Source organism: Atractosteus spatula, chromosome 5, assembly GCF_055471065.1.
Source record: "Atractosteus spatula isolate fAtrSpa1 chromosome 5, fAtrSpa1.hap1, whole genome shotgun sequence".
Classification (NCBI taxonomy): Eukaryota; Metazoa; Chordata; class Actinopteri; order Semionotiformes; family Lepisosteidae; genus Atractosteus; species Atractosteus spatula.
The window spans coordinates 61,632,446-61,660,057 of record NC_142710.1 but is presented as its reverse complement, the minus strand read 5'-3'; the positions used below and the strand labels follow the sequence as shown (position 1 = coordinate 61,660,057).

The following is a 27,612-nucleotide window of genomic DNA, read 5'->3' as shown; positions in this document are numbered from 1 at the left end:
GCAAGTTCTAAGTTCATCTCTCACAGTATAAATGTATTATGTAATGAGCCTGCAATATTAAGTCTGAACATCTCACATAACCAAATGGCACCCCTCCAGGAACTTTGTAAAAGCCTCACTGAAACCATTTTGTCTAACATAACCAAACCACATCCTTCAAACAACATTCAGAAATTTTGTTACAACATTTTATTTCTTTTGAGAACCCTGTGCTTTTGGAAGCAATTAATTAGAATTTACCTGCTTTCCCAATCTGTACTGCTAACTTAGTCAATTTGCCCTGAAGGACAGATTTCTCTTTCTTGGGCATGCTGGCTTTTTTCTTTTCCTTGTCATCAGCATCTCCACCTTCGGCACTCTTTAAAGGTTGCATTTCCATAGCTGCTGCGCCGTCCTGCTTCTTAGCTAAAACAAAATGCACAGCATTGAATGTACTATATGAATTTTGCTATAAAGGAAAGGGTGAGGAACAGGATCTGGATTATACAAAAGCTGGATTCCCAAAACCTAAGAAAAGATAGCATTATTGACATTTTTTGTTTGTTGTTGAACTCAGTTTGTAGTTAGCCTGCCACCCTTTGTGAATCCAGTGTTCCACATGTCCATAAACACATGTATGCAATCTTTGTGTGGACATTTTCTCACTTAAACTCCTTTTAAATAGCTTTTCATGGGGGCATTTGAACACAGGAGGTAAGCAAGTGTGCAGTCACTGCAACACATGCCGTTCAAACATCACTGGTCCCACAGCTCAAGTGCATTTTATCAAGCTTTAAATACTAAAGAATATTAAACGAGGTAGAGAATGTGTCTGAAACCCCTAAACTTTTCACTTTCAATGATATGATGTTTATTTTCGTACAGGAGACATATCAAAAAGAGTACAGTACCCAGCAGCCATATCACCTTGCAACTCACAACTGGCAACCCACTTAAACTTAGCAGGTGTGAGCCTGGTCAGTATCTGGAGGGGAGACCTCCTGGGAAAAACTAAGGTTGCTGCTGGAAGAGGTGTTAGTGAGGCCAGCAGGGGGTGCTCACCCTGCGGTCTATGTGGGTCCTAATGCCGCAGTATAGTAACGGGGACACTATACTGTAAAATGGTGCCGTCCTTTGGATGAGACGTAAAACCGAGGTCCTGACTCCCAGTGGTCATTAAAAATCCCAGGGCGTTTCTCGAAAGGAGTAGGGGTGTAACCCCGGCGTCCTGGCCAAATTTCCCATTGGTCCTTACCAATCATGGCCTCCCAATAATCCCCATCTATGAATTGGCTTCATTACTCTGATCTCCTCCCCACCGATAGCTGATGTGTGGTGAGTATTCTGGTGCGCTATGGCTGCCGTCGCATCATCCATGTGGGGCTGCACTTTGGTGGTGGTGCAGGGGAGTCCCCATTACCTGTAAAGCGCTTTGAGTGGAGTGTCCAGAAAAGCGCTATATAAGTGTAAGAAATTATTATTATCACATGGACGTATTGTAGAAGTATTGACACTTCAGTGAGGAAAACCTGAACCTGTGATGCACAGAAATTTCATTAACAACACTAATTACAGCAGTAACCTCAAGGTTTTCCACTCTCCTGTGTTGGAAAGACAATTTACATTCCAGAACTTAATGCATTGTAGGCCAAGCAAGAACATACAGTAACACAGATGAGTTTGCAAATAGGGTAAAAAGGAAGTTTGAAACTAAGTGTAAAATGCAGTGAAAAGAAAGAGATGCCACAAATGAACTTGTGTTTGTATATCTCACAACACCTCTGAAAACTTAAAGCCATATATTTATTTTTATAATGATACCATTTCCAATACAAGAACACAATACCAAGTTCAAAGAAATAAATTGAGACATTCACCAGTCACCTGTGGTGCACATAATATTACAATAATATTACCGGCAACTTTCTAAGATACCAGAAATATTCATCATTAATTAATTTGTTTCCAGATACTAAAACTGAAAACCACATGCACATAAATAGTTCATACTAACATCATAAAACACAAAATACTTATTTTGAATGAAAGAGTAAAAAATATCAGAAAAAAGCAATATTGCACATCTGGAAAATCACATGGAAAGCAATTGGAAGGTTACTTGAAACCACTGTAAACGAGGGCGGTCAAGATCAAGCAGTGGGCTCATGCTTTAACTGTGGAGAAAGCAAGTTAAAACAAACGGAAATAGAAAGCAGGTTACCTTTGCTCTGGTTGTTCTCCATATTTCCATCCTGTATTTTACCTATGATGAAGACATACAACATACAACAAAAAATAACAAAAGCAGACAATAAAACATTTATCACAAAGACATTACAGTGAAATTAAATAAAGAAGGAAGACACAGAAAATGAGTATTTATTTTACATCTCCATGACAGCAACATACACAAGATGCTCCATCATAAATGAGATTTATGCTAAGCTTTTGCTTGTCCTGCGGTTAATCACTAGATTTGTCCAGTGAGTCACTATTTCCACTCCTGTGCTAACAGAGTCCTGCATATTTAATGGATGACCAAGGAAAAAAATACTCCTAATGCGGTGTATATCAGCTTAGAAGTAACATGAATAGGAAAACTGCTGTGTTACTGGATATTGTGCTGTAAAATTAGATAAGTCGCTTGTTTCAAGCAAATTCACTTTTGTTCTATTATTAATGCTTGGTGTCTGGATTTAAATATTTTTCTGCAGTCATCATCTTTTAAAAACTCTGGGAACAGATGTTTTTTGGCAAAGAAAAATAAAAACTTGAAGAAAATTACTCTCTATAAAATACTAAACAGTTTTTGTGATACACAGCACACACAAATACAGTAATTACTGTATGTGTTTATGAATATGTATATACAAATGTTTTGAAACGGTTTGTAGAACAAAATATGAAGTAAAGGTAAGTCTACTAGTTCTATATTTATCACATGCTAGCAAAGACAACATGAAAAATGAATACTTTACATTCAACTGAAACCTAAGAAAAACCTCTGTGGTTTGGCACGATAAATAGTTTGGTGGCTTCCTTTACTGAAATAATAACCAACTCCATAGTATACTGTATGTATTTGGGTTTCAGCAACTATAACAACATTTTTTCCTAATTTGGCATCTGGAGTTATTAACCTAAAAGAATACTGAAAATCATTCAATATTTTTATACCAAAAGTGGTAAAGAAGATCTAATTGTTTTTTTAATATTTTAATGTTAGATGGAGTTTCCTATTTTTGTCTCTATTCTTTGGCTCAGATTTACAGTGTATTAAATGAGTGTATGAATGGTTTTAGATGCTACTGTAAAGTGTAGTAATTTATCCATCAAATGTGGATAAAGATTTTGACATATTTCATTTATTGTGTGAGTAGTATTGTATTAAATAAAATATACCCTCTAACCAGAAATAAATTTCAGTTTTTGAACACACAAATTTTTAAATAACAATCAATTACTCAATTACTGAATTGCAATGAATTACTCTGCATTTAGGATATGGCATGAGCCTTTCTGAAACACTTCCTTGTAACAGGTATTATGTAGACCTTATTTGGTGATGAAAGACTGGTTTCAGCAACAGACAGTACTCACGTCAACAATTAGATGAAATCCCAAATATTAATTATGCAAAGGAATTCATTAAGACCTAGTACAGGGCATTAAAACACAGTGTTCACATATTAAACACACACACATGAGTGGGAAGGCAACACAGGCACAACACAATACACAGCATGCATTACAGATGTGTGAAAAGGAAGAGCACATGCTTCAGCACAAAAGAAACAAGGAAAAACTAACAAACATGGGACATTTTTTAGAAGAAAAGCAAGGGGTCGTAAATGACAAACAGTCCTGACCATCCCCCTAAACATTTAGCACCTCTCCTTAATGTTATGTATTTTGTTTTTGCCTAATCCCTTGTATGGACTGCTGTGTTCACTGTACAAGTTGTAAAATCACAGCTAAGACCTTGTGCTTAGGAAATAACACTCATTTCCATTGCTACTTAGATTAAGAACTGATCCTGCTACAGAACCATGCTGTCATCCCAAGGAGACAAAGCTCAATTCCAGTCTGATTAGTTGTTTTAAGATAGAAATGCAAGATGTCACAAAGCAGAGGAACCAACTGCTAATGTAATCTTTTCTTATTACCTTACCAGTAATCATAATGTTTGATTGTACACCAGCTACTTGTTTCTTAACACAGTTCAATAGTAAATAATGATCAGTCTGTGTGTCTAAGAGTGTGTATTGCATTTAAAAAAGAGGAAGAAAGCAGAACTTAAACATCAATTTTCCTTACTACATTTTCACATCTTACTCTCAATGAAATAAAAAATGCTTGGATTTTAGAAATTTACATTCTTAAATATTGTATACAAAATAATTCTCTGCTTACTGTAGTTTTCAAATACTGTAAGTACAAGTAAGAGTTGCATATGCATATGCTATTTTACTAGCTTAAAGAATTAATTTCCCACATGATTCTGTGCAACATGTAAATTACGTTTATCAGTTATTAAAGTTTTAAATATCAAGTTTAAATTTAATTACACATTAATGTCTTTGTCTTTATTTGTGAATTTATCTTTGTACCTTATACTTCTTAAACACCCTGAAGAATTGACAGTCACACATCAAAGCTGAGCCTCACAACCTCCAGATTACCTGGAGTTACCCGCAATTCTAGTGGAGATTTAAGGATGATAATTCAGAGTCTGTAAGAAACATGCTGGAATTTAAAATTATTTGAAAATGGCAAAATGAACACAATTTGGACAAAAATAAATCCTGGGGGGAAATGATAATGGTTTTAAAATTGGGGGATATGTTATCCCTTTGAGATTATACTAATTAAAGGCTAATAAATTCAATTTAATGTATTTTGCATTCTCTCAGTTCCAGTAACAATTATATTAATCCCATTATAGCTTTTATTGAAAGTTCCCTGCGATAACATGTGGCAGTTCTGACTCTGTATACTGTAATCAAGCCTTTTCAAGGGGAAAAACTGGGAGATGGGGGTGTGAGTGAGAAAGGTAGGAAGAGAGAATGCATAGTATGCCAACATGCTAGTAACATGTTCTACTTGATAATAAAGTACACATGCTGAAGGAATTGCCACAATATTTAAAATTTGAAGTGTACAGTAAAGCAAAAGGATCCATTTGACTTCGGTTAACTACTTGAAAAAATGCTGGGTTTTGTAGATTAGTCAGATACAGTTCTACAGTAAGTGGTTTAGAGCTTTTCATACTATCAAACCACCATCCATATGCTAATACAATAGCTCCATTCTGGATAAATCTCTTAACTGTATCCAAACTGACTTGTGTTTAACATATTGTATATAGTGTTCTGTGTTTGTGGGCTCAGCTACAACACATTTGTCTGGTCCATCAGGCTGGCCATAATTAAAGTACAGTGAGCCAGATGAAAAAGTTTTAACTTGTTTCTACCACACAGAGCACCTTATTCACTAAAAACAACATAACAGAAAGGGAAGTATAACCCCTAGGGAAACAGAATCATAAAGGGAATAAGGGCTGCAACAACAATATAGGGTCCCTAAAGCAATTATAAAAAAGGCTACTCCCCTGGCTACAATGCACTCTAGAAGATTAATATTCTTTGAAGATCAGTTACAAAATGCAATCACAGACTGTGTGACCCAGAGTTTAATACCAACCCTGTATGCAATTATTCACCTGTAACATACTGGAAACCGGTGCTGTATTCCTAAACTCCTCATAGGATCCTTTTGTTAAATATTGCTTGTACTACTTATTGTGGCATTCCTATTTGGAATTATGCACTTCATTGTAATGGAAAATAAAGGATTGTTTTTACACGTTGGTGACATGCATTTAGCACAGCACTACAGTCAGCAGAAGAGAAGGCTCAAAACAGCTGGAGAAAAAGGATATCCATCAGACAGAAGCAGGTTCTGTGTTCTCCACATACCATTGACTAAGTTGGTATTACCAGAGGCATTTGCACCAGCGGCACCATCTGTAGCTATTGTTGAGATGGGGTGGGAAGAGGGATGGGAGCAATCTAGCAATAATAATGGATAAAAAAGGATAACAGTGAACAAAAATAACATGATTTAGAAAATTAATACCTTATTTACCGAGATTGGTACTGCACTTTTTTAAACTATATGGAACTAAGGTAACAAAATGTGTCAAGCATCACATTCACGGTACAACATACAGTAATACACATCACATATAGTATGGAATGACAAAAAACACACATGTTACTAAACAACCACCAACGACACAATACACAAGGACAGACCAATTTCACTTGCATACAGTATGTTATCTCTGGTTTTCCTGTTGCTAAGTAAACAGTTGTTTGATTTCTCTTCTTTTCTGGGAATAGGAATTCAAGAAGCACAAAGCATTTGCAGTTTTGTACATGCAAAACATTAATCTGTGTTGCACTTTTCATGGAATGCCAAAAAGTACTAGAAGAAAACAAGGAGAAATGACTAATCATTGATTTCAGATTAGGCAGCATGAATCAACACTCCATAGCACATACTTAAAGTGTGAATATTACCTTCAACACACATTGCTAGAGAACAAACACATCAACAATAACAATAACATTCTTCCAGAAAGATTTCAAGGAAAACACAAAGCATTCTACCACTATTTGTAATTCCTGATTATGTAATGCATTGTATGTGTTAAACATTTTCCATAATTTAGGAACTGTAAAACAGATTTCTTGTAGTTCATCTTGTCTCCACATGTGCACAGATCAACCATCATCATTTCCATCACTTCCAGAAGAGGCCAGTATCCCTACAAACTTTTGAGGTGATAGAGTAGAACCTACTCTAGGTAAGGTCTCCCTCACCTAGTGAGATTCATACAGATTCCTAACTTACAGTAGATTGCATGTGATGCAAGCTCATGAGTGTGACATTTTTATCTTTAGTATAAGGAAACATTACTTGCATTGTTTAATGAAACTGCAACTGGCCAAAAAGAGAAAAAGATGTGTTGTGGTAATGAGAATCTACTGTACAAATCAGTCTCATACATAAAAATGCAATGCAAACCCTGTATAACAGTGCAACTAGCCTTTGAACCATGGAAGGCCAGAAAAATCTTTCTATGAAGGAAATAATATATCTTAAATTAAATTTCCAATGAATTATTCTATAAGTTATTCAATAAGTATATATTGATATATATTTACTGGGAACACTAGCCTCTTAGATTATAGTAGTGTTTGATGGACAAGTACCATGCATAGAAATTGATTGAACAAAAGGATTAGATCAACCTCAGAATCAGCACAGTCAATGCAGAAACATGGATGAAATGTTTTATTTTTTTCACACTTAAAAAGATGTTTTTTGCACAGCTCTTCTTTTTAAGTCAAGAATCACCATGGCCTAATCCTGAATTGAACAGGAAGGGTGGGAAGGTGTTGGGGGTGTTGGTTTAGTGGGGTGCTGTGGGTTGGGGAAAAGCAGTTCAAGCCACCTGCAACTTTAGTGTTAGGTCTATAGCTGGGGTGGATGATACAGTACATGGAAATTGGAAATACTGTACCTGGTAGCTGCTCTCCATCTTCCACTCTCTCACCTGTGTTATAATTTTCAGAATGATAAGACAGTAAGGTTTGCACACGCAGATGTCATGTGAGATTTAACACGTTTTACCCAGAGTACCACATTTGGATAGATACTGTAGGTGGGAGTATAAATTGTATTTCTATATGTCAGGAATTAGAAATCTGACTATAAAAATGTCACTGATAAAATTCAATTTGCAAATTATACTTTTGGAGCAATAGTAATATTAAAATAGATGCTGGATATAAGCTACAGAAAAGTTTCACATCACAATGAGAAGCAGCTTAACAGTAAGATTGCAAATGTAATTATGCTGGTGGAACATTAGACGAGACTCCTGTTGGTTCAAAGAAACAATTATGAAACATACAAATGCCTTAAAACACTTCCATTTCAAGCACAACTTGGGCTGTGCTACCTTATGGATACAGAAGCTGTCTTTCATTTGTCCATAATCCCACAGAAAAAGAATGACAACTGCATTACTATCATAAAGATGCAATGATTGAAACCAATATTTGGTGCATTTAATTTAAAGTGGTTATATGTACGTCTTATAGACAGAAACATGTTGGATCACCTGACCAATATTGTAAAGTTCACAAGTTTCAGTTTCTGTGATATTCTTTTAAAATTGTGCCTTTTCAATTCTCATTTATTTCACTTCTAGTTGCTTTTTTTACTGCTATGCCTTTGCCTTTGCAAGCAAAAAAAAAATACCATACAGTACTACTGATATCAAACCTAGAAAGAACATTATACACTGTATTGTAAGTACTGATATACTGTTTAAATATTTGGTTTACATATTTTTCAGTATTTATTTCTATGGGTACCCCAGAAATGGTCCACAGTACACACAAAGGTAAAGTCTTTGCTATTATTCCACTTTTGTCTTAACTGACACATTTCTGATGTACTGTACAGTAGTCAGTGAAGGAAACCCCAAAGCCCCAGACGCTGGCTTTAAATTAAGATGACAATCTGTTGAGACTGTACCTTTCTTCTCCTTTTTCTCTTCCTCCTCACCACCAGCCCCAAGCAGGGTGAAGATGATCCCGGTCTGAGAATTAACTCCCACAGCAGTGACCAGCATTCTCCCTGATCCTTCCATGACATGGGTACCTGGGACAAATACCACATGTTTTGGGTCATTAGGAGCTGAAATAGCACACACTTCTATTTGCCATGCAGCTAAACTACTTTTCCAAAGCTCTAATCATGTGTTGTTTTAACCCTTCCAGATCTCCCCAACATAACAGTTATGTCCTGGCAGTGATGCGGCATCCATTTTGTGTTTCACTGTCAACCAGTCTCCCTTCGTCGGTTACCGGTGGAAATGAATCGTCTTTGGACTTGGAGCACCTGAAGTTGGATTACATCCACTTCCATTCCAGGTGTTTTTTAACATAAATACTCGGACCTGACAGAGGTCGGGGCTCTGTCATTGAGTTTCTTCTCTGAGCCCTCCAGGTATTGTTTTCTTTGTTTTCTCTGGCCTTGTTATTGTCTTCCAAGTGATGCCATTCTAGGATTCCTCACCTCATCTTAGGATTCCTGGCCTTGTCTACAGTGTCTTTTTCACCCCTGGCTACCGTGTGTTTCTCAGCTCTGACCCTAGCTCCTGTCCACAGCGTGTCTCTTGGATTCCATATGGCTTGTTACCTCAAAGTGTCGGCTCGGCTTAGGATTTGGACTTTAACTTGGATTTTGACCTTTGGAATCGCCCTTCGCTATAGATTGAGCTTTTCTGTGACTCCAGAGTGTGCTCTCCTCCCCGCTCAGCCCGGTTCACTTCAGTTCTGTGCAGTTCCATGCGGGATGCTTGTAGGTTCCCAAACACAGTTCTTGTCCAGCACTTGCACTAGGATCACGCTACTAGTCCCATCGCAATAGCACAACATTACAGATATAATATTGAACAGTACAATGATGGTGGATTGATGTTTTTTTCTGACTAATAATACAGTATCTCCACTGTGAGCAGAGAAGAAAAATATAAACTCATTATGGCATTTTTGTATAAACCAGTCTCGAGCATCATGAAATTAACATATGAACATTTCAATGTTCCAAATGAACTTAAACTTGTATATAACTTTTCTATTACTCATTTCCTATTTAATCCACTAGGAATGTCTGGGTGAAGTGAAAGGTAATTTAATTGGAAGGCAAAGTCTGCCATCCGAGACGTTTTTCAGCAACACTGTTAAACATTGAGCCTCTGTAGTTGGCAGACTGACTCTCGCTCTTCTTGACCTCCTTAGTTCTCCACTAGCTTCTTTGATTAAATCAGATGGTATAATATCCCATCTATCTCAAGTTAATTAATTCCTATGGCATTTCTGCCTTTATTTTGATAACATCTGCAGTACAAAGGTTCTTTCTAAATGTGATGATTTTCATCTTCTTTGCCCTTTTTTAAAGAAAAGCACTGTACAGCAAAACATACAAGATTTTTTACAACCTCAGGAATGATTTAAAACACCCAGCTAAGGTACAACATATATCAATATAATTCCAATGGCTTAAGTGTAAATAATGTCAATAATCATCACAATTTTAATATAAATTAAAGTTGGAATCACTATTTATTTTCCTATCTTCTATCGCTCGATTTCGAATGAGCAATTGTTTAAAGATTAGGCTCTCTTGTAGTGACTCCTGTACCCAATTGGGAAAGACAGGGACTTGTGGATATGCTCTTGATGAATGCTCAATTTTAGAGCTATGCATCACTCGACAACCTGCAAGTACCATACTTACAGGAGGCTCAGTGCTGATTGGAGGACTGTTGCATCTATCACTGACATCACTGCAAGCACTCAACAAGTTACGGGAGTGGCCATTTGCCAGCTGAGTGAAACTTGCTACTTTTCTAAACTGAGTGAGCTAAAATAATACCAGGACCATTCCAGCAATGCTGTGCTAATTTGGCCATGATGTTTGAGAATTCAGTTTTTGAACATGCAAAAGACTTTGAATATTTATTAGAATACTGTGTAAAACTATGAAGAACAATAGGTGAGTTACTAAAAGAATCTAACTGAAATCACTTACTTTTCTCAAAGATGCATCTATATATAATTAATGGATACACATATAATTTTCACTCACAAATTAAGTCTGAAGGGGGCTCAATCCAAATCACACAGCTAAGAAAACTCTTTTCATTAATATTCAATTCATAATTAAGAGCCCTTTTCATCATGACTCAGTGACTCAACAACCAACAGATTTCAAATTAATTCAAGACACAGGGTTACTCAATCGGGTTCTTTTCGCTAACACATAGCAACAACCATCTAGGGAGCAGCTGTGGACTGTTGCTGAAGATATTCATATTTGAATTTTCAAGAAGTTGATGCAATAATCATCAACAACATCTGAGAATTCAACAAATGCCCTAACCTATACACTATCATTGAAAGTTGTGGCTTGTGGTTTAACATATTCTGTTGGAACTTACTGAAGCACTTTTAGAAATATGAAAGGCCTCTCCTTAATCATCGAGGCTACCTAATAAATACTGTATACTGTGGTACATAATGAATCATGTGATACACACTAACCTGAAAGAAGCATGGGATCTTTGTCGGCTGATTTTCGTACATGGTCTGATTCTCCAGTTAAAGAACTTTCATCTATCTTCAGATCATTCCCCTGTATCAAAATTCCATCAGCTGGAAGCAGGTCACCTTAAACATAAACCAAAAAAGCAGCTGTCTTGCACTTGTAATACATTTGGCATCTATTTCAGCAGAACTGTAGTTAAAAGCTTTATAAATATTATTAATTATTATATCCTTCCATCCATTTTCTACCTGCTTCATCACATTCAGGGCTGTAGAGGAGCTGGAGCCTATCCCAGCATGCAAAAGGTGTAAGGCAAGATACACCCAAGGCAGGACACCAGTCTATAATGGCACAAACAGTCACGCATGCACTCACACCAGGTTCAATTTTCCCAGAAGTCAATTAATCTACAGTACCAGCATGCCTTTGGACTGTGGGAGGAAACCAGAGCACACTAACACAGGGAGCATATACAGACTCCACACACATAGCACCCCAGGATCAGAACTGAATCCAGGGACCCAGAACTGTGAAGCAGCAATGCTAACCACTGTGCCACCCTGATCACAAACATATTCTTCATAACCTCATTGGCTTATCATTGGTTGCTTTCAGTGTGCAGTTATTCCTAACACAAATGGTGTAAAATGGTCAACTGGTGACTAAAAAAACATCTGCTCCATTACTTATTCACACCTGAAACTTAGTCTAGACATTAAAGCATTTTTTCTGTTTCTTAAACAGGATCTTTAAAAACAAATCCAATATACTGTACCTAACCAAATAAAATTCATAAAACTATTATACAGCAAATAAAATGTCAATGTTAACATCTTCGCTGTCCCACAATTTTAAATTAATATTGAGATTTTCTATTGTTTCACAGTGTGAAATCTATAAAAAACAAAGTTCATGTCACTGCAGCACAAGGATCAAAAGCTGGATTGAGTTCCTGTTCATGAAACTGAATGTTCTGGGACATCCAGACCAAGCCAAATCCTTAACACCTGTTTCCATATGGATTATAGTGGGTAACATTGGAATGGTTATAAAAACCCAAACATCTATTTGGATAGTCAGCTGAATCTTTAATTTTGTGATGTGTATTTTTTACATATATTCTGACATATTGTAAAGCATAAGAAGGGCAGAGATCACAGGAAAGAATAGTTTTATTTTTTTTCAATTTTTCCTTTCAAGGAATCATAAGAGCCAAACAACCCAGACAATATAGACAGCTTGTAGATGTTGTACTACTATGATTCAGGGTTCTGCTTAACAGTAATACTATTTTACTCAGTTGTATTTAAAAGAAAGCATTACATGTATTAAAAGAAAATAGTCAAATTTGGGAAAGCCATCTTAGGACCAGAATATTAAAAAGTATTTTTGGCGTTCAAATGTGAGAAAACAGATTTTCAGTTTTGATCATTTTCGGTTTTTTTTTAGAAGAATTCAGAAAGTGCCTACCGTATTTGATCTGTGCAATGTCACCAACAACAATTTCCGCTACAGGAATCTGGACAACTTGTCCACCTCGAACAATAGTGAATTTTTGTTCCTGCTCAATGCGGCTTTGTAAACCTCTAAACTGCTTCTCCTTGCTCCAGTCATTAAAGGCAGTAACAAGTACAACACAGACAACAGAGAGTAAAATCGCAGCGCCTTCGATCCAGCCAGCTTCTGACTCTCCTTCGTCCTCGGCTCCAGCTGAAACTGCCCCACATGCTATAGAAAGACACAACATACAGCGTCAGAAATTGTCATGGAAAACCCTTTTATAAGCATCATTCACTAAGTGAGGATGAACTGGCAAATCTACACCAACCCAGTATCAGGCTGTTGTTGTTTCATTCATGAAGAGTTTATGTTGTGCCAGTCAACAAAAAGAAATGTATTTCTGTACCATTTTCAGTGGAGCCAGTCACTTTAGAGAGTGGAATGAAAGTAACTATCCACAAAATGTTTCTACTTTGCACATGCTTTAAAATGTATGGGAAAATTGAGAATTTTTTAACTCCCGGGACTTTTAACTTACAGATCTTGAAAGTTGTGCCATGTAAACAAATCTGTTGCTTGCCAATTTAAATGTTTCTAATTAAAAGAGAAGGTTCCTTTTGCCACAGTCATTCCATAATGAAATTGTCTGTATTCTCCTTAGTATTCCATTGGCATATACAGTACGATATGCCATTTCTTCACATCATGAAAAAGAAAGATGAATGATAAAGCGATAACTTCTTAATAAAATACTCTACTTCAATAATGAAATTCTCATTACAGCTTTCTGTTTCAAATTGCTGGCTAGACACTTTTCCAACCAAACAAACGATTTGGAAAGCAATGTGAAAACATGCAATTATTTGAAACAGGTAGGGGCACTCAGATATACAGTATATTAATTTATCTCTGACACTGTGTGTTTCTTTCAAATAGAACATTCACTTTTAGTTCCATGATGCTCATTTCTTCCACCCTGTTAACAAAAGTGTTTCACAAGCATATATTTATTAAATTAATTTAATAATCACAACTCAAATGAAGTGTAGTGATATGGTCAATTTTATTTTTTAAAAAGACGGGATTTCAGAATCAGGAGAGATATTCAATTGCAGCAACCAATTGCTTGAAAAAAAAGATTAAAAAAGGATATCATCACGAATGAGACTAAATTTCATCATAGTTAAAAAAGTATAGAGATTTTAAGTGTTGCCTCTCTTGAAAATAACTATAACAATACTATATCTGTGCTATAATGATACATTTATTAAATTAAGTTAAGCTTCATAAAACAATAAAAATAATTCATTTTTGGGGTTTAAAAGAATTATCTTTTAAGTTAAAAAATGCTGGTCTGAATTGAAATACATTTTGCCTCTACAGGTAACAATGTATGCTATGTCTACATCTTAGGATGCCTTAGTGAAATCTCAGTCGAGTCATTTTGTTCTATATTTAGAAGTCCGTGACTCTGTACTTGACCTACATTATTAATTTTTATCTCAGTGAATAAAAATGGTCTGATTGCATTTTAATGATTTCCTTGGCTCTTCAGTCACCTTTTTAATTTTACAATCACCTTCAATGATAATGTTGTGCCAGCCATAATGAAAAAATATTAAATGCATCATGATTTATCATGACAGTTGAGATAGGTTCTTATATTTTAATATAATTCTAGTACAATATTCATTATAACAGATAGCACTGGAATTTATTTATACACTTTGCCAAACCGTGTTCTAATAACCAAAACAATGGTTTAGCTTCTGATAAGCTTAAATAAATTTGTAACTAAATCATTTTCTTTTAGAAAGGAATACATTCAATCAGTTCATAGAAGAATCTATTTTGCCAATAACTAACACAGTTCTGCCGTCAGTATAGCTCCCCAAGGAAGTACTGTATTGTTTTAGAGAGCACTTACACTCTGGTTCCTTTAGAAACGTTTCCTGGAAACAAATGCACAGATGTATGATGCCACAATTACTCTCCTAACACTGCAGGGGTGGAAAACAACCCCAGTTAAATATAAATTCATTGATGAGTGAGCAATTTGAATTAATATTTGGTTATGGATGTTTCCCTGCTGCCTTGTTAGCTAAAACATAATAAACAATCATGGGGAACACATTTGGTTCTGCAGTCTGTGCTGTATTTATTCATATGAAAGTGTGCATTCGGTTTCTGAAATATTTTGACATGTTTTTAGCTTTAATTTCTGTTTTTCCTTTTAAAACTATTTATTCATTTTACCTGCTTTAAAATGAAATAATATCTGTATCTCAAATAAAGAAAGATATAGTTAGTGTGTCGTTGCAATCTGCAATATATAACAATCTGCATTGTTATATATATATATAGTTATTTTTTTATTATATCCCTTTATTTAATTTTTATTGATGTTTTGGGAAAAGAGACATGTCATTTAACTCAAAATGGTCATAAAACAAAGCTTTGATTGGATCCACATTAACAATGAAAGTAAAAAAGGATTTTTTTCTTAAATTCAGTGTCATGCTAACCAGAACTTTGATGTCAGATGATTCATTTAAAGTAAATTTGTTCCTGCTGTGGTTGTTTTATTTACAACCAGCCACCTTTTCGACACCCATCTCTCATCTCTGCAGAGAAATAGATGGAAGATGAGACCTGAAGCATTTTCTTTTACACATTTTACATAGCTCCATCAAATGAGTCATATTAGTCAAATAAAAACATTATTTTAAAAAAGAGAAGTATATTTAAAACATTAATGAACAAATTGGTCTATTACATATCTGTTTGCAATTTTGAATGCTGGATGAAATGTTTTTTGCTTGGTTGCTATCCATGGTGCTGAACTGTCAAAAGGAATAGTTAGATAATAGTGACATTTAACATCACTTAGAAACAATCCCAGAAGAATAGGGAAAAATATTTGCATGGCATTTGTTGTTCTTTGCTGTAAATACATCATGATCTTCTGCAAGGATGTTCAATAATTGAAGCTACAGAATACATTAATTTCCTTACATCAATGTGCTCAATTCAAAATTACACATAAAAGAAGAAGGATACTGTACACATTCTTGTTGATTGTTTAGTTTTGTTGTCACAAGAGAGGCACTTAATGGGCATTCCTCTGTTATATAAACAATTTAATCTGAAATAATACTTTAAAAAAACGTGAACTTTACATATTAGAATTAGAAGGTCTTTTAAAAATAAAAAAAGCGTGCAATAAAAACCTACTTTTAGATATGTATCAGAATTACATCCACTGGTGAGTTTGAGTATAAACATAAATCATTCCAAAAACAACCTTTTTGGTACTATAATTTTCTGCATTATATATCTTTATGTATCATTTTTCTGTTTTTGTAAAATATTATTATAGCCTATAGAATGTTTCTGTAGCGATGCTTTTTTTCCAATGTCCACTATGAAATAATATGTATTTTATAGTACTAGAAGTTTTAGAAACATCATACCATTTGAGGAAATGGAAGATATTTTTTCTCTGCATAGATCTAGAATTATCTTCAACATATTTGTCTGTTTTTTCCTAAATTTGCATCAGGAGAGTAGGGGTATACTGGGGGTCAGTGTGCCACGTTCACATACTGTATGAACAGTAAAACAAAGAAGATGCATTCAATTCATCTGCCTCATTTGGTTGCAGGTAGCTTTATGATTTGAAGATCTCATGGAAACACAGAATACTGGATACTGGTTTCATACTGTTGTGTACAGTAGCTTGTTCCAGATTCGTAGGACCCTCATGTCCCAAGTGTTAAACACAGTCTTAAATCTTCTTCTTGGTTTCAACTTCTGATCATTACTGATCCTGAAAAAGTATTTTGGGTTGACTTTGTCAGGAGATCTGAGTAACACTTAAAGACTGATTCAAGTCCCCTCACAGTCTCCTCTGTTCAAGACCGTTGGTCATGTTGTTGTTTAACATGTACTGTATGTACAGTATACGGCATTCCTTTAAGTGTGGGGATTTCGTTGGGTCTAATTTCAGAGCAGCCACACTCTTTTAATAATGTGGAAAAGAAAACTGTACAATAGTATTGTTATAGCTATTGGAAGAGGCAGTTGACAATGGTCATCATCTAGCTAGTGTCAACATTTGCACGTCTGTGAAACAAGTAGGAACTGAGATATTTATTGAGTTGTATGTGATGCGAAACACATAGATCAAAGGAATCATCTAGTTTAGCTTGGCAAGTTAAGTTCTGCGTAAATGATTAAGAATCATTAACAGTCGGGGAACAGAGGTAAAAAAAGACAGGTAGGCAGAGAGACTGAGAGAGGAGGCAGGAGAGGGGACAGACAGAAAGACACAAGGAGAGGGAAGAGACAGTCCCAGGCAAGAGGTCCAGATTCAAAGTTTGTTTGTACTTTGTTAAGAGAACTCGTCATTCTGTTGTTTTTTTAGGAATTTTCTGTATAAAGTTTAAAAACTGCCGCTCCTGGTTAGTTGATTCCTTTTTTAGAAGCGGGAGATAGGTTCACTAATCACATCATAGCATCCAGATTTATAGAGATATATTTAACTGTTTTCCTGGTTGGTCAGGATGTAGGTGTGTATGTTCCATTTTGTGTTGGTTAGTGTGTTATTGTCATTGTTAATAAACATTTGTTAAACCCCATGTGCTTTCACCAAAGCTGTGCCAGAGAACACAGAACCCAGGCACCTCTAGTTATACCAAATGATAGGGTATGTTCTTGGCATAATCTTTATGATTTGGGGATTATGATTATTTATTTTTAATTATTGATTATCCAGCTTGGCTTATTTCTGTCATTTTAATTTTAACCCCCCATTTGTAACAGTATGCAGTGTTACTAATGTATTGCAAAATTCAATCTTAACTTGAACAAATAGTAAAATGTTCCTTTTTATTTTTAAATAGGCCATTAAACTTATAATTCACAAATGTGTCATGATTTTATATTATACAGTACATTGTTCTATGAGAGGTGCTTAACATCCAGTCATATGTAATGATATAACATATCTGTTATAGATACCACTCCTACGGAGTCAGTGAAAAGTTTTTAAAAAATAGAATCTTCTACAAATGCAACAGGTGTTTTGAGCTTAGGTTTTACCATGTTATTTATTGCACTTACAAGTATGTTTTTTTATTTTAAATGAAAAATAACTTCTTATCCATTTAATATCTATTTTTGTAGCACCACAGGAAAACAGTAATAGAACACACAACCCTCTAGGAAAATGTTGCACAACACACAGTATCTTCCTGGCAAGTTACCAGCAGTCGGAGGAGTAATACAGTCCTCATTGACAACAGGTGCCTGATAAGTTCCTGGGGCAACTGCTGTAAACACTAGCTGACCTGAAGTCCAGAGTAAACACATCTCATTGAGTGCCACTCTCTGGGGAATCTGTTACAGTTTGCCAATTTGATAGTGTAGCTTGAATCCATCAATATCTGGACTAGACAGCTTAGTTTATGCTCCAGTAAAATGCCTCTACTGACCGAGTCCTGGTCCTGGAATGCTGATGCGACTACATCTCTTAACAATCTGAACCGGCTCATTATTAACGTAGTTTAACAGCTTCTTCCTGTTCTTCAGTAAAGTGTAACACTTTGGGAGTTGTCAGGTCAAACCCAACCAGGATCTTGGTTTAACCAGAGAAAAAACTCTGGTTAACTTCACCTAACAAAACCTACATTACAACCTTACATTGCAATATCCAGTGGGCTGTGAGCCAAATAAATTGTTGCATTCCAATTCAGGGTCCCTAGGATATATAAAACATCTGATCCAGTATATCGATTTTTTATTTAGCAGGCACATTAAGTGTGTCCGTGCAGCTCTTTATGTAAACTGAACCCAAGAGCCCGCACTCTGCTGCAAATTAAATAAATTCCACTTGTTGTTTTTCCTCCACATGCGTTAATATTACAGAGCATCTGTAATTTTTTCATTATGTCTTTTACTCACTTAATTGTTCCAAAAATTAAAAGATTAATAAGCATTTGCAGCATGCTATGTCATTGAATTTATAGTTGTTATAACGATGGATATAACTTACTCAGCATTTCCAGCACTCAGGCTTAATGGCTATCTCTTTATTGCATATTTTACAGCAGAAGGGTTTGATGTATGGTCTGGACCTAAAGGTTATTTATTTAATGACATCTCTGGTGCACAGTTCATTAACCCAAACTTCAGAAATGCCTTTTTTCAATGGATGTTGGTGTGATGCTTTAAATAGGTTTAAATGCATTGCCATTCTTATGAAAGACTCCTCAGGAAATAACACTTTGTATTTTCTAATACATACTGAGTACCGAAGGACCATAGGGAAATGGACATTCTGTGATGCATCCTCGAGTGCCATTGTGTCTCAGAATAAATATACATAAATAATGCTTCTACCATTAAATTTCTTACTAATATTGCAGTAAAGGTATATGACATGGTCGCCTTCTGGTAACAGGACTTTTTTTCTTCTAATGAATGAGTTGGATTAGCAACAATTTATACATTTTAATTAGAAGTCTTTTAAACAGTCATCACTTCTGGTTGCATGGGCATTATAATTGATTCTGCACTCTTCTCCACGATGAGTTCTTATTGCTTAGGCCCCCAGAGACAGTTCATTTTTCATTTGGTACACCTCTTCACATCTGTTAGCACATCATTCTTTCATTTCAACTCCCAGTTACGTCCGTATAGCCGTCTGAAACATTTGTGTCGTTACCTTCCTAACATTTTCTTGTACTCAGATTGCTTTTATTTCTAATATGCAGTATGAATGTTGCAAACAGTCACTTAAATAACATAAAGCATTTCAGAAAAATTCAATTGAATTCTTTAAGAATTAAAGAGAAGTGAACCTTACTGATATTGCAGCGTAAGTGCCTGTTCCTATTGAAAAATAGACTGCGAGATTAGAATACAGTTCAAATTGCTAGTGTATATTAAGAGCATGCAGCTGTTAAGAATAAAAAGAGATCCACAATTATCAACTGCAAAATGAATACAATGAGCTGGTGAAGGCTGCTGACTTTACATACTTTACATACAGTACACATATGGTGTTACTCACACCTGAGGCTCACTGAACATAATTTCAGTAGCATGTCAATCTAGGATTAAGACTGCAGAATGCAGTTCATCATTTAAAATAAAAACAAAAGAATACAACTTTACTTTAAAAACTGGAATGGTTCTTACCTTCACTCCCCTCCCCAGGAGGCTGATAAAATGAGAGTCCCAAGGAAATAATGGCTGCGATTTCTAAGATAATAAGAGTCACATCTTGTAGTGCTTCCCAGACTAACTGTAAGAAAGTTTTTGGCTTCTTTGGAGGTATAAAGTTTTGCCCATAGATTACTTTTCTTTTGTCTAGGTCTGTTTCAATTCCTGGCAAGCCTGTAAAGTGAGAACAAGACATTAAATGATATAGCACATAATACATTTTAATGTCAAGGTTTATGACACATTTAAATAGCTTTAAACAGTATTTTAAAACATTTTAACTTAGGACTAGTATAAATTATCCAGGCCTATGAGCAAACATTGACTAATGTTGTGCAGTAGAAAGTGAAAGAAAGAATCTGCAATCTGGTTTAAATTCTTAAAACTTCATCTGATATCAGATGAACAAAGAGAACAAACAATGTAAGATCTAGAAATAGGAGATTTCAAAACCAAAACTAAAACCTTTACTGCTCTGTGTATAAAGTATATACATAAATATTGTAAGTTTACAATATTAATTACTAGAAAAAATAATGATGAATGTTTTATTTAACCTGAGCTGGTTAAAAGCTTTATTTAAGTAAATAAAAATTCATACATTTTAAGAAATTAGGACACTATTACAGCTTCACCAATAAGTTGCATTTACATTCGACTATACAGTAGCTATTACAGGAAAAAGATGCACAGTATAACAGAGAACACCTCATAAAACAAATCAATTATGTACAAGACTACTCTCTAGAATATGAAACAAAATAATACAGGAGTGTTTGTGTTACATATAAACATAAATTCATAAATTAATGAAAGCCTTACGTACAGTATAAAATCAGCATTCTTCATACAGCATTACAAAACCCATTACTTTTTCACTCCAATGCATTATTCCTTGTGATAAAATATGCACTGAGAAGTATTTGAGGGATGTGTGATGGTGTCAATTATTCCAAAAACATTTCAGAGACAAAGGTCTTAATATTCTGTAACGTTCTGTATTTGTTAAACTTTGATATAAAAGAGGTACTGTAGTTGGCTTACAGGCGGTATTGGATTCTAGGTGTGTGCAATGGAGACAGGGACCTAACTGCAGAGATATGGGAAGGGCAACCCCTAGAGCCCTCCACAAAAGCATAAAGTGTGTAATGGGAACTCTATGTCCCCCCTCACATTCCAATATAGACAAATGAACTGAGAGAGGCCCTGCATACCATCCTGCACCAGGGCCCGTTCTCGCCTTACAGAGAAGTCAGAACCCAAAATAATTCTTGTATATTGTATTCTTACTTGTTATTTGGGCACCTCAAAATATATATTCCCCTGGTATTTTTGGAAGATTGCTTAAGCTGCGATCTCATTATCATTATTGAAAAACTCTCCAGTGTATCATCATAGAGACTTATTCTCATAGTGCCAAGGAAGAGTGAACAATACATTTTCTAAGGCAGATCTTGTGAAATTCAAAGTTAAAATCTATCAACAGTCAAAGTTACACATTAAGAAAGGACAACCAAAAGCACCTGTTGTCAGAATGCAATGGAAACCACAGCACATACTGTACTGCATGTACTGTAACTTTAAGAAATAGTGTTAGTTTTTTTTTTATTTCGGTGAGATGAATATCTCATCAGTTACCTACAGTAACCGTGTAAGTACAAGCATATAAACCTATCTTTCAGTGAGAGGAATCATTTCATTATGAATGCCCGCATATAAAAATGTAACAGGCTGCTTACATGATTAAGGCTTCCTGCCCTCCATAGTATTCAATTATACCTCAGACTCATTAGCAATTCTCTTATTTTCATGCACTGTATGTAAGGAAGTTTGAAATAAAAGACTCTGAAACTCTGCCCTACACTCCTCTGCACAAACTATATGCCATGCAAATTACTCTGACACTATAACAGGTCACATAAGCTTCAGGCATACTTAGCAGTATGCTATGGATGTACAGTAGCTCAGCTACTTCATTTTTCTGTTGATGTGTCATCATTTAACAGTAAATCTCTTTAAACAATAATAATATACTATGCTGGATTTTACTTTTCAAGTACATTTACGTGTAAAAACTCTGGATCTCATGTCAGAATGGAAGGAAAGGAAAAAATCAGATACAGATTTAATTTTAATATAATTTTTAGAAATAAGGAAGTCAATTTCCCTTTGCTCAATAAACACAATGAACCCCAAATGTTTCATGAACTACAATTACTTTCTAATAAACACTCACAAGAAAATATATCTTAGATAGCCTTTTGTCTGTGCACATATTGTAAAACTGGTTTCTCACTTTCATTACTGTTAAAGGTAATTTCACAAAATATTTAATACTGTATGTCACCTATTCCTAGTAATGATTATCTGATATTGTAAATATAATCCCAATCTAGTAAAACATGATTTTTCTCCAGAGGGATCTTTTAAGATAATGCAGCATTTTTCTGACATCTTGCCAAAGCCTTTGGTATACAATGAAACATATAGCGAACATAAATCCAAAGGTTCCTTTGGAAGAAGAGTTTAATGGTGTGTTTCATTGGACAAAATGAACATTATCACCAACCAGCCCACAGTAAGTGTCCAGCAAAAGCAATTCTCATTTGAGTGTCCTTAAAAATAGAGGGAGTACTGTAAATTGGGTTTTCAGATTGTGAAGGCATTCTATAATTGTTAAGAGATTAAACACAAAATGAGAATTAGTAGCTAGACGTACAACACAGGCCTCACGGTGGCTGGTACTTCCATCGTCGTTTTCATCGGCAGTTCTGAAAGTTCCCAATCCACACTACCTCTCTGTTGCTTTTACTAGTGTATGTTTTTTTAATGACTAAATTTTTTTACCAATTAATTTGGATATTAAATGCCTGCCTCCAGTAAAACATACATGGACACCAGGTTGGCCCTCATCCGCATTCAGATGTAAGACAAATATTAAAGTTTTCTTTGTGAAGTGGGGCAAGTCCATACAAAAATGTAAAGGTATTGTGTAACCACCAAGTTTGCAGCCAACAGATGGCACTTGCCTCACACACAAGCCCTTCCTATACAGGATGGGGATACAGCACTACTTTAATACTTAGGTAGTCCTTATACAAATTATATACAGCCTTAGAGCTATAATGTCCTTACTGTTACTGTATGTCACAATACAATCCATGTCAGTGAATTACTGCACTTCAATGAGGTAGTGCAGTACCTACCTACAGTGCTTAGCTTTCTTTCAATTAATATTGTGATGGGATGTTTCTTGTACTGTAGCTAGGATTTCTATTTAAAGGAAAATCCCACTAAAATAAGGAGACAAAAACACATAACATAAAATTTTGAATGCCAGGTAATGTCACTATTAAAAATGACTTGCTTTTCAATCGTAAAGAATCAAATGGACTGGTCTTACAATGAATGATGCATGTAATACTGTACAATATACTGCTCTCTCATCAACTAGGTTTTATTTTTGTAAGGTCCACATTTTGAAAGCAATGAGATTGCTAGCTTAAGGAAGATAAATGATCTCAGGTCATTATAGAGAAGACCCTTTGAGCATGATAAAATATATGGCGTTTTCATAAAACAAAAAACATTGGGTCTATGTCTTAAGCTTTCCAGTTCATTTAAAATAAAAATAATTTCTGAAACTTTCTGAAATTTCTGACATTTTTATTTATATACACTAAACCTACTGTATATCTATTTCCTCAGAGAACATTACAAAATACTAGATGGTAAAAGCCATTTTTGCTTTGTAAGATTTTGTTTGTTTGATAGAAATGCTTTTATGGATCCTTTAACAACATATATCACTAAAGCCATTCAACAGCCTTGGCTATTTTAAAATTCAGTATTTTGAGAAAGCAGCTACCCTGGTAACTGGCAGTTTTCACAGTCCATTAGCACTGATGCCAAAAAGATGAATGAAACCCAGACAAAAAACCAATAGCAAAAATGTGCACTCCTTAGAGAATATGCATTTCATTTTGGGAATGTACAGCTGGCATATTAAACAAGATTTATAATGTTCTTTGGGGTTCGACTGAGGTTATACATCTCTGGATATAAATGATAAGTACACTGCAAAATCTTTCCTCATGTCAACAATATTACTTTCCTGGCCTTCCACCAATCCATTGCACTGAAAAAGTTCTTGTTGCCTTATTATGTGAACAGCAACCCTATAATTGAATTCTAAGTTTGCTGGATAAATGTTTCCATTTCAGTGGGGAAATGTATCTACTGACAGACAAAAACCACATCTCAAGAGTGCTTTTTTAGTTTTCCTTTCTCTTCTTCCAGAATACCACTCAGACATGGCTTAGACTTAGCCTTTCAGGGCTGAGAAAAAAAATGAAAGGTGTATAGGTTTCAAGATATTTTTTGGCTTTCTCCAAAGAAAAGGACAACACCACGTGGTTTTCAAATTTGTCACTCAAGATTAAAAAAAGTGACCTGGGATACTGTACTGTACATCTGTATAAAATGAAGTTGAAAGAAACAGCACTAACAAACCAGGCCTGAATCTGGACTGAAAAGAAGTCTCAACATTAATCAAATGGGAAGGAACAGCCTACTTAAATCCCTTCAGGAGACAGAAAAGTTGTACTGTATGCAGTGATGGAGTTTTTCACACAGAACGTAGTTAACACTGACTAAAAAGAGAAATGCCTCCTGTTCTGTTTTTAAGTACTTAAAGAGGATAGCGGCAGGTCTCTGCAAATACTCCCAAGGTCTAAATACTCAAAATAACCCCTCAGGCAGCTGGCAATGAACTTTTAGACAGATGTTGCCAGGACTGGAATCCCATTGTTTGGACATTTGCTTTTACACTCTTCCTGCCTGAAAATACCCAAACTCTTGGAGCTGCAAGATAAATCCCTGAATAATCAGCTAGAATCCTTGCGGAAAAAAGGTCTCCACAGTATGCTGGGATAATCCCTTCAGTATACAATACAGCACATTGGAAAGAGCCCCAGTGCCTCAGTAACAAAATCCTGTATTCTATACCTCTGCAAGGGAACACAAATTGTTTCATTTTAACAATATATATATACAGGCAAATTCAGTCATATTAGTGGGATGGGTCATCCAATCCTAACAAGGACTAATCTTTGGCACCTGTCTACTAAATGCAAATAAATAATATATATTTCAATAACATAATAATTTGATTCTTAGAAAATGAATGCTTATCTTACTTTGACATGTGTCTGTTTTTTTTCTAATAAATTCACGGTTTCACTATGCCATTCCTAATTCTCATTCCTTTTACAGCACAATAGTGAAGTATGCAGCTAAAATGTTTAAATCTTTAAAAATGTTACTATTTTGTATAAGTAAATAATTGTTTAGAATATTAAAGATCTAGAGATTCATATATTTATATTATATATTATACATAGTTATATCATGTATTAAATATGTGATATATATATATTTCATTTGTTTTTTAAGACAAACTGATATGGAGCACTACAGTATGTACCTCACTGCCATATCCAACATAGGAAACCATACAGGGAGCAGAAAATATTAGAGCTGATAACTGTCAACTGCAGCTGGGTAAATAAGATTCCACATTTTATTTTGTTGGGTACCTGATAAATAGGATTGGATCCTCTTATTATTTTAGCTGCTAAACAATTACAGCTGTGTACCTATAGATCTCTAGATTACAGTAGAACTGGTCCACGGTAACAACCAGCATTCGCTTGTTTGTGACCCTCAGTATTGAATCACTATTAAAATATAAATAGAGATTATGGTAAAGCATGCAAGCATAAAAGGAATGTTAAATGGGGGGATTTAAAAGTACAGTATTTTAGCACACATTTTCAATGTTATTATTTAAAGAATATACTTTAATTCAGTTCTCGCTGTTAAGCGGAAATGTTCCTTTCATCTCATGCACTTTGCATTACTTTGACAACAAAAGAGATGCACTAATCCAATCTGCAGTCTGGCCGTATTTTTTTTTGTAACACTTTAAATGTAAATATCTCCAGCGCTATAAGATGAAGCAGTTTATAAGTAGCCACCTGAAGTTCCTCCACTAGGGATTGAAAACCATGTACAAAGGAAAGGGATTGAAAATGCGGCTGAGAACAAAAAAAGAACTACCAGAAGCTCCAGGTTCTGAATAGAACAGAAGACTAAATATAGTCTCATTTCATATTCCTTTTAATTTACGCATTGCAAGGAGGGAGTTCATTGATCTCTTCTGCATACCATCAGGTTACAAAGTCCACTGCTAACATCTCCCTCATCAAAGCCTAAGGGAATAATCACACCACATCTTTAGTGGAAGCAACCCCTTGGAGTACAGAGTATGCTTACCAACTAACTTGTAATAAGAAAACATCAGAGCATTAGAGGGTTGCTTGTCATGAAAGGCCTTTTGCATGCCTATTCAAATGTATTTTTCCCCAGTTAAAGCTGTATTACAGACTAATGAGCACCAAGACAATGCAATGGAGAATACAGCTTTGTTTTGGAACTTTTCAAATGAAGGCTCCTGGTTAATTCTTGTTTTTTTTTTAACCTTTACTACTGTTAGGATTACATCTTCCTCAGTCTTTATGTCTCCTAGGCTTTTCATACTATACCAATTTATGCACTTATCTGGGTCATATTTCTGAAGAAAACTAATTTAAAAACCATCAATGTTCTTTTAACAACCTTTATCTAACAACTAAACAGGTTGGATAGACCAAACAGCCTCCTCTCATTTGTATTACTGTATGTGCTCCCAGTTCTCTCAGCAGCACCTTGATAACTATACTAGTAGCTACAGAAGAGAACGTAATAATTGTGCTATTTTTTCTACCAAAAATGTTTTTCTAACTCATATTGCTAAGACATTTTATGACTACGATTTTTAAGTGCTGTACTGTTCAAGGCAGCATCCTTACATTGGTGTTACAATTGACTGTTCAGTTTAACAAGACAGAACAAAAAGAAAATATCGATATTATATTATTGATATGTACAGTATACTGTATATAGTAACTGTCAGGGTGACAGAGTGCCACATGCAACCCTGTATTAGATAAAGTGGGTAGAAAATGGATGGTTGTATGAAACTATCAAGAAACTAGAGATTGAGTAATTCACAACTAACCTTTAGAAGCCAACAGTGGAAAGAGGCAGTTTCAAATCGTTTGTAGTGTGAGTATTCTTAAGTATTGCTGACTAATTGTTCTCATTTCTGGGATATGAGATGGATTTAAGTTTTTTCCCTTTGAACTGCTGTTCCATACTTTCACACTAAATCAATGGAACTTCTGTTAGGACCTAAAATCCAGCATGCATCCAAATAAATAAATAAGCAAGAAGTAAAGATGTTCACAATCAAAGCCTTGGCATTCTCTGATGAAGTTATTCTTGTGGTTGCATTATTTTACCTCCTGAAGCATGTTTGTTGCTGAGGTCTGTCACTTCTCAGTTAGAACTGCCATTTTAAGAAAGAGTGCACAAAACTGCATAACTTTGTGCTACACAAAATCAATTTCATACAGAAAGCAAAATTAGAACAAAAAAAGAATCAAATAGCTTTCCATACATCTTTTACTTTGATTTAGAAAAAAACACTGGCATTTTTATTTCAGACAATTTCTGACAATCTAGTCACATCTTATTCAATAATTCAGCCAGCTATTAAATTTTGTTTTATACTGTATTTATATAAACTGGCTACTCTTGAATGGTAAGCAAATT

General features: G+C 35.2%; 1 protein-coding gene across 3 annotated transcripts in view; it reads right to left on the bottom strand.

Moving 5' to 3' along the window:
- Window positions 1-27,612, bottom strand: part of atp2b2 (ATPase plasma membrane Ca2+ transporting 2) — an 83,792-nt gene that overhangs the window by 38,551 nt on the left and 17,629 nt on the right. For 2 of the 3 annotated variants that reach the window (XM_088916542.1, XM_088916543.1), the window contains exons 2-6: window positions 19,873-20,070; window positions 12,640-12,897; window positions 11,166-11,291; window positions 8,593-8,718; window positions 241-405 (exon numbers count right to left, since the gene is read on the bottom strand). In XM_088916542.1, coding sequence (XP_088772668.1) covers window positions 241-405; window positions 8,593-8,718; window positions 11,166-11,291; window positions 12,640-12,897; window positions 19,873-20,070 — 873 coding nt within the window. Of the gene's footprint in view, window positions 1-240; window positions 406-2,200; window positions 2,243-5,957; window positions 6,051-7,570; window positions 7,604-8,592; window positions 8,719-11,165; window positions 11,292-12,639; window positions 12,898-19,872; window positions 20,071-27,612 lie in introns of all 3 variants that reach the window. The other variant, XM_088916544.1, reaches the window with a different exon arrangement.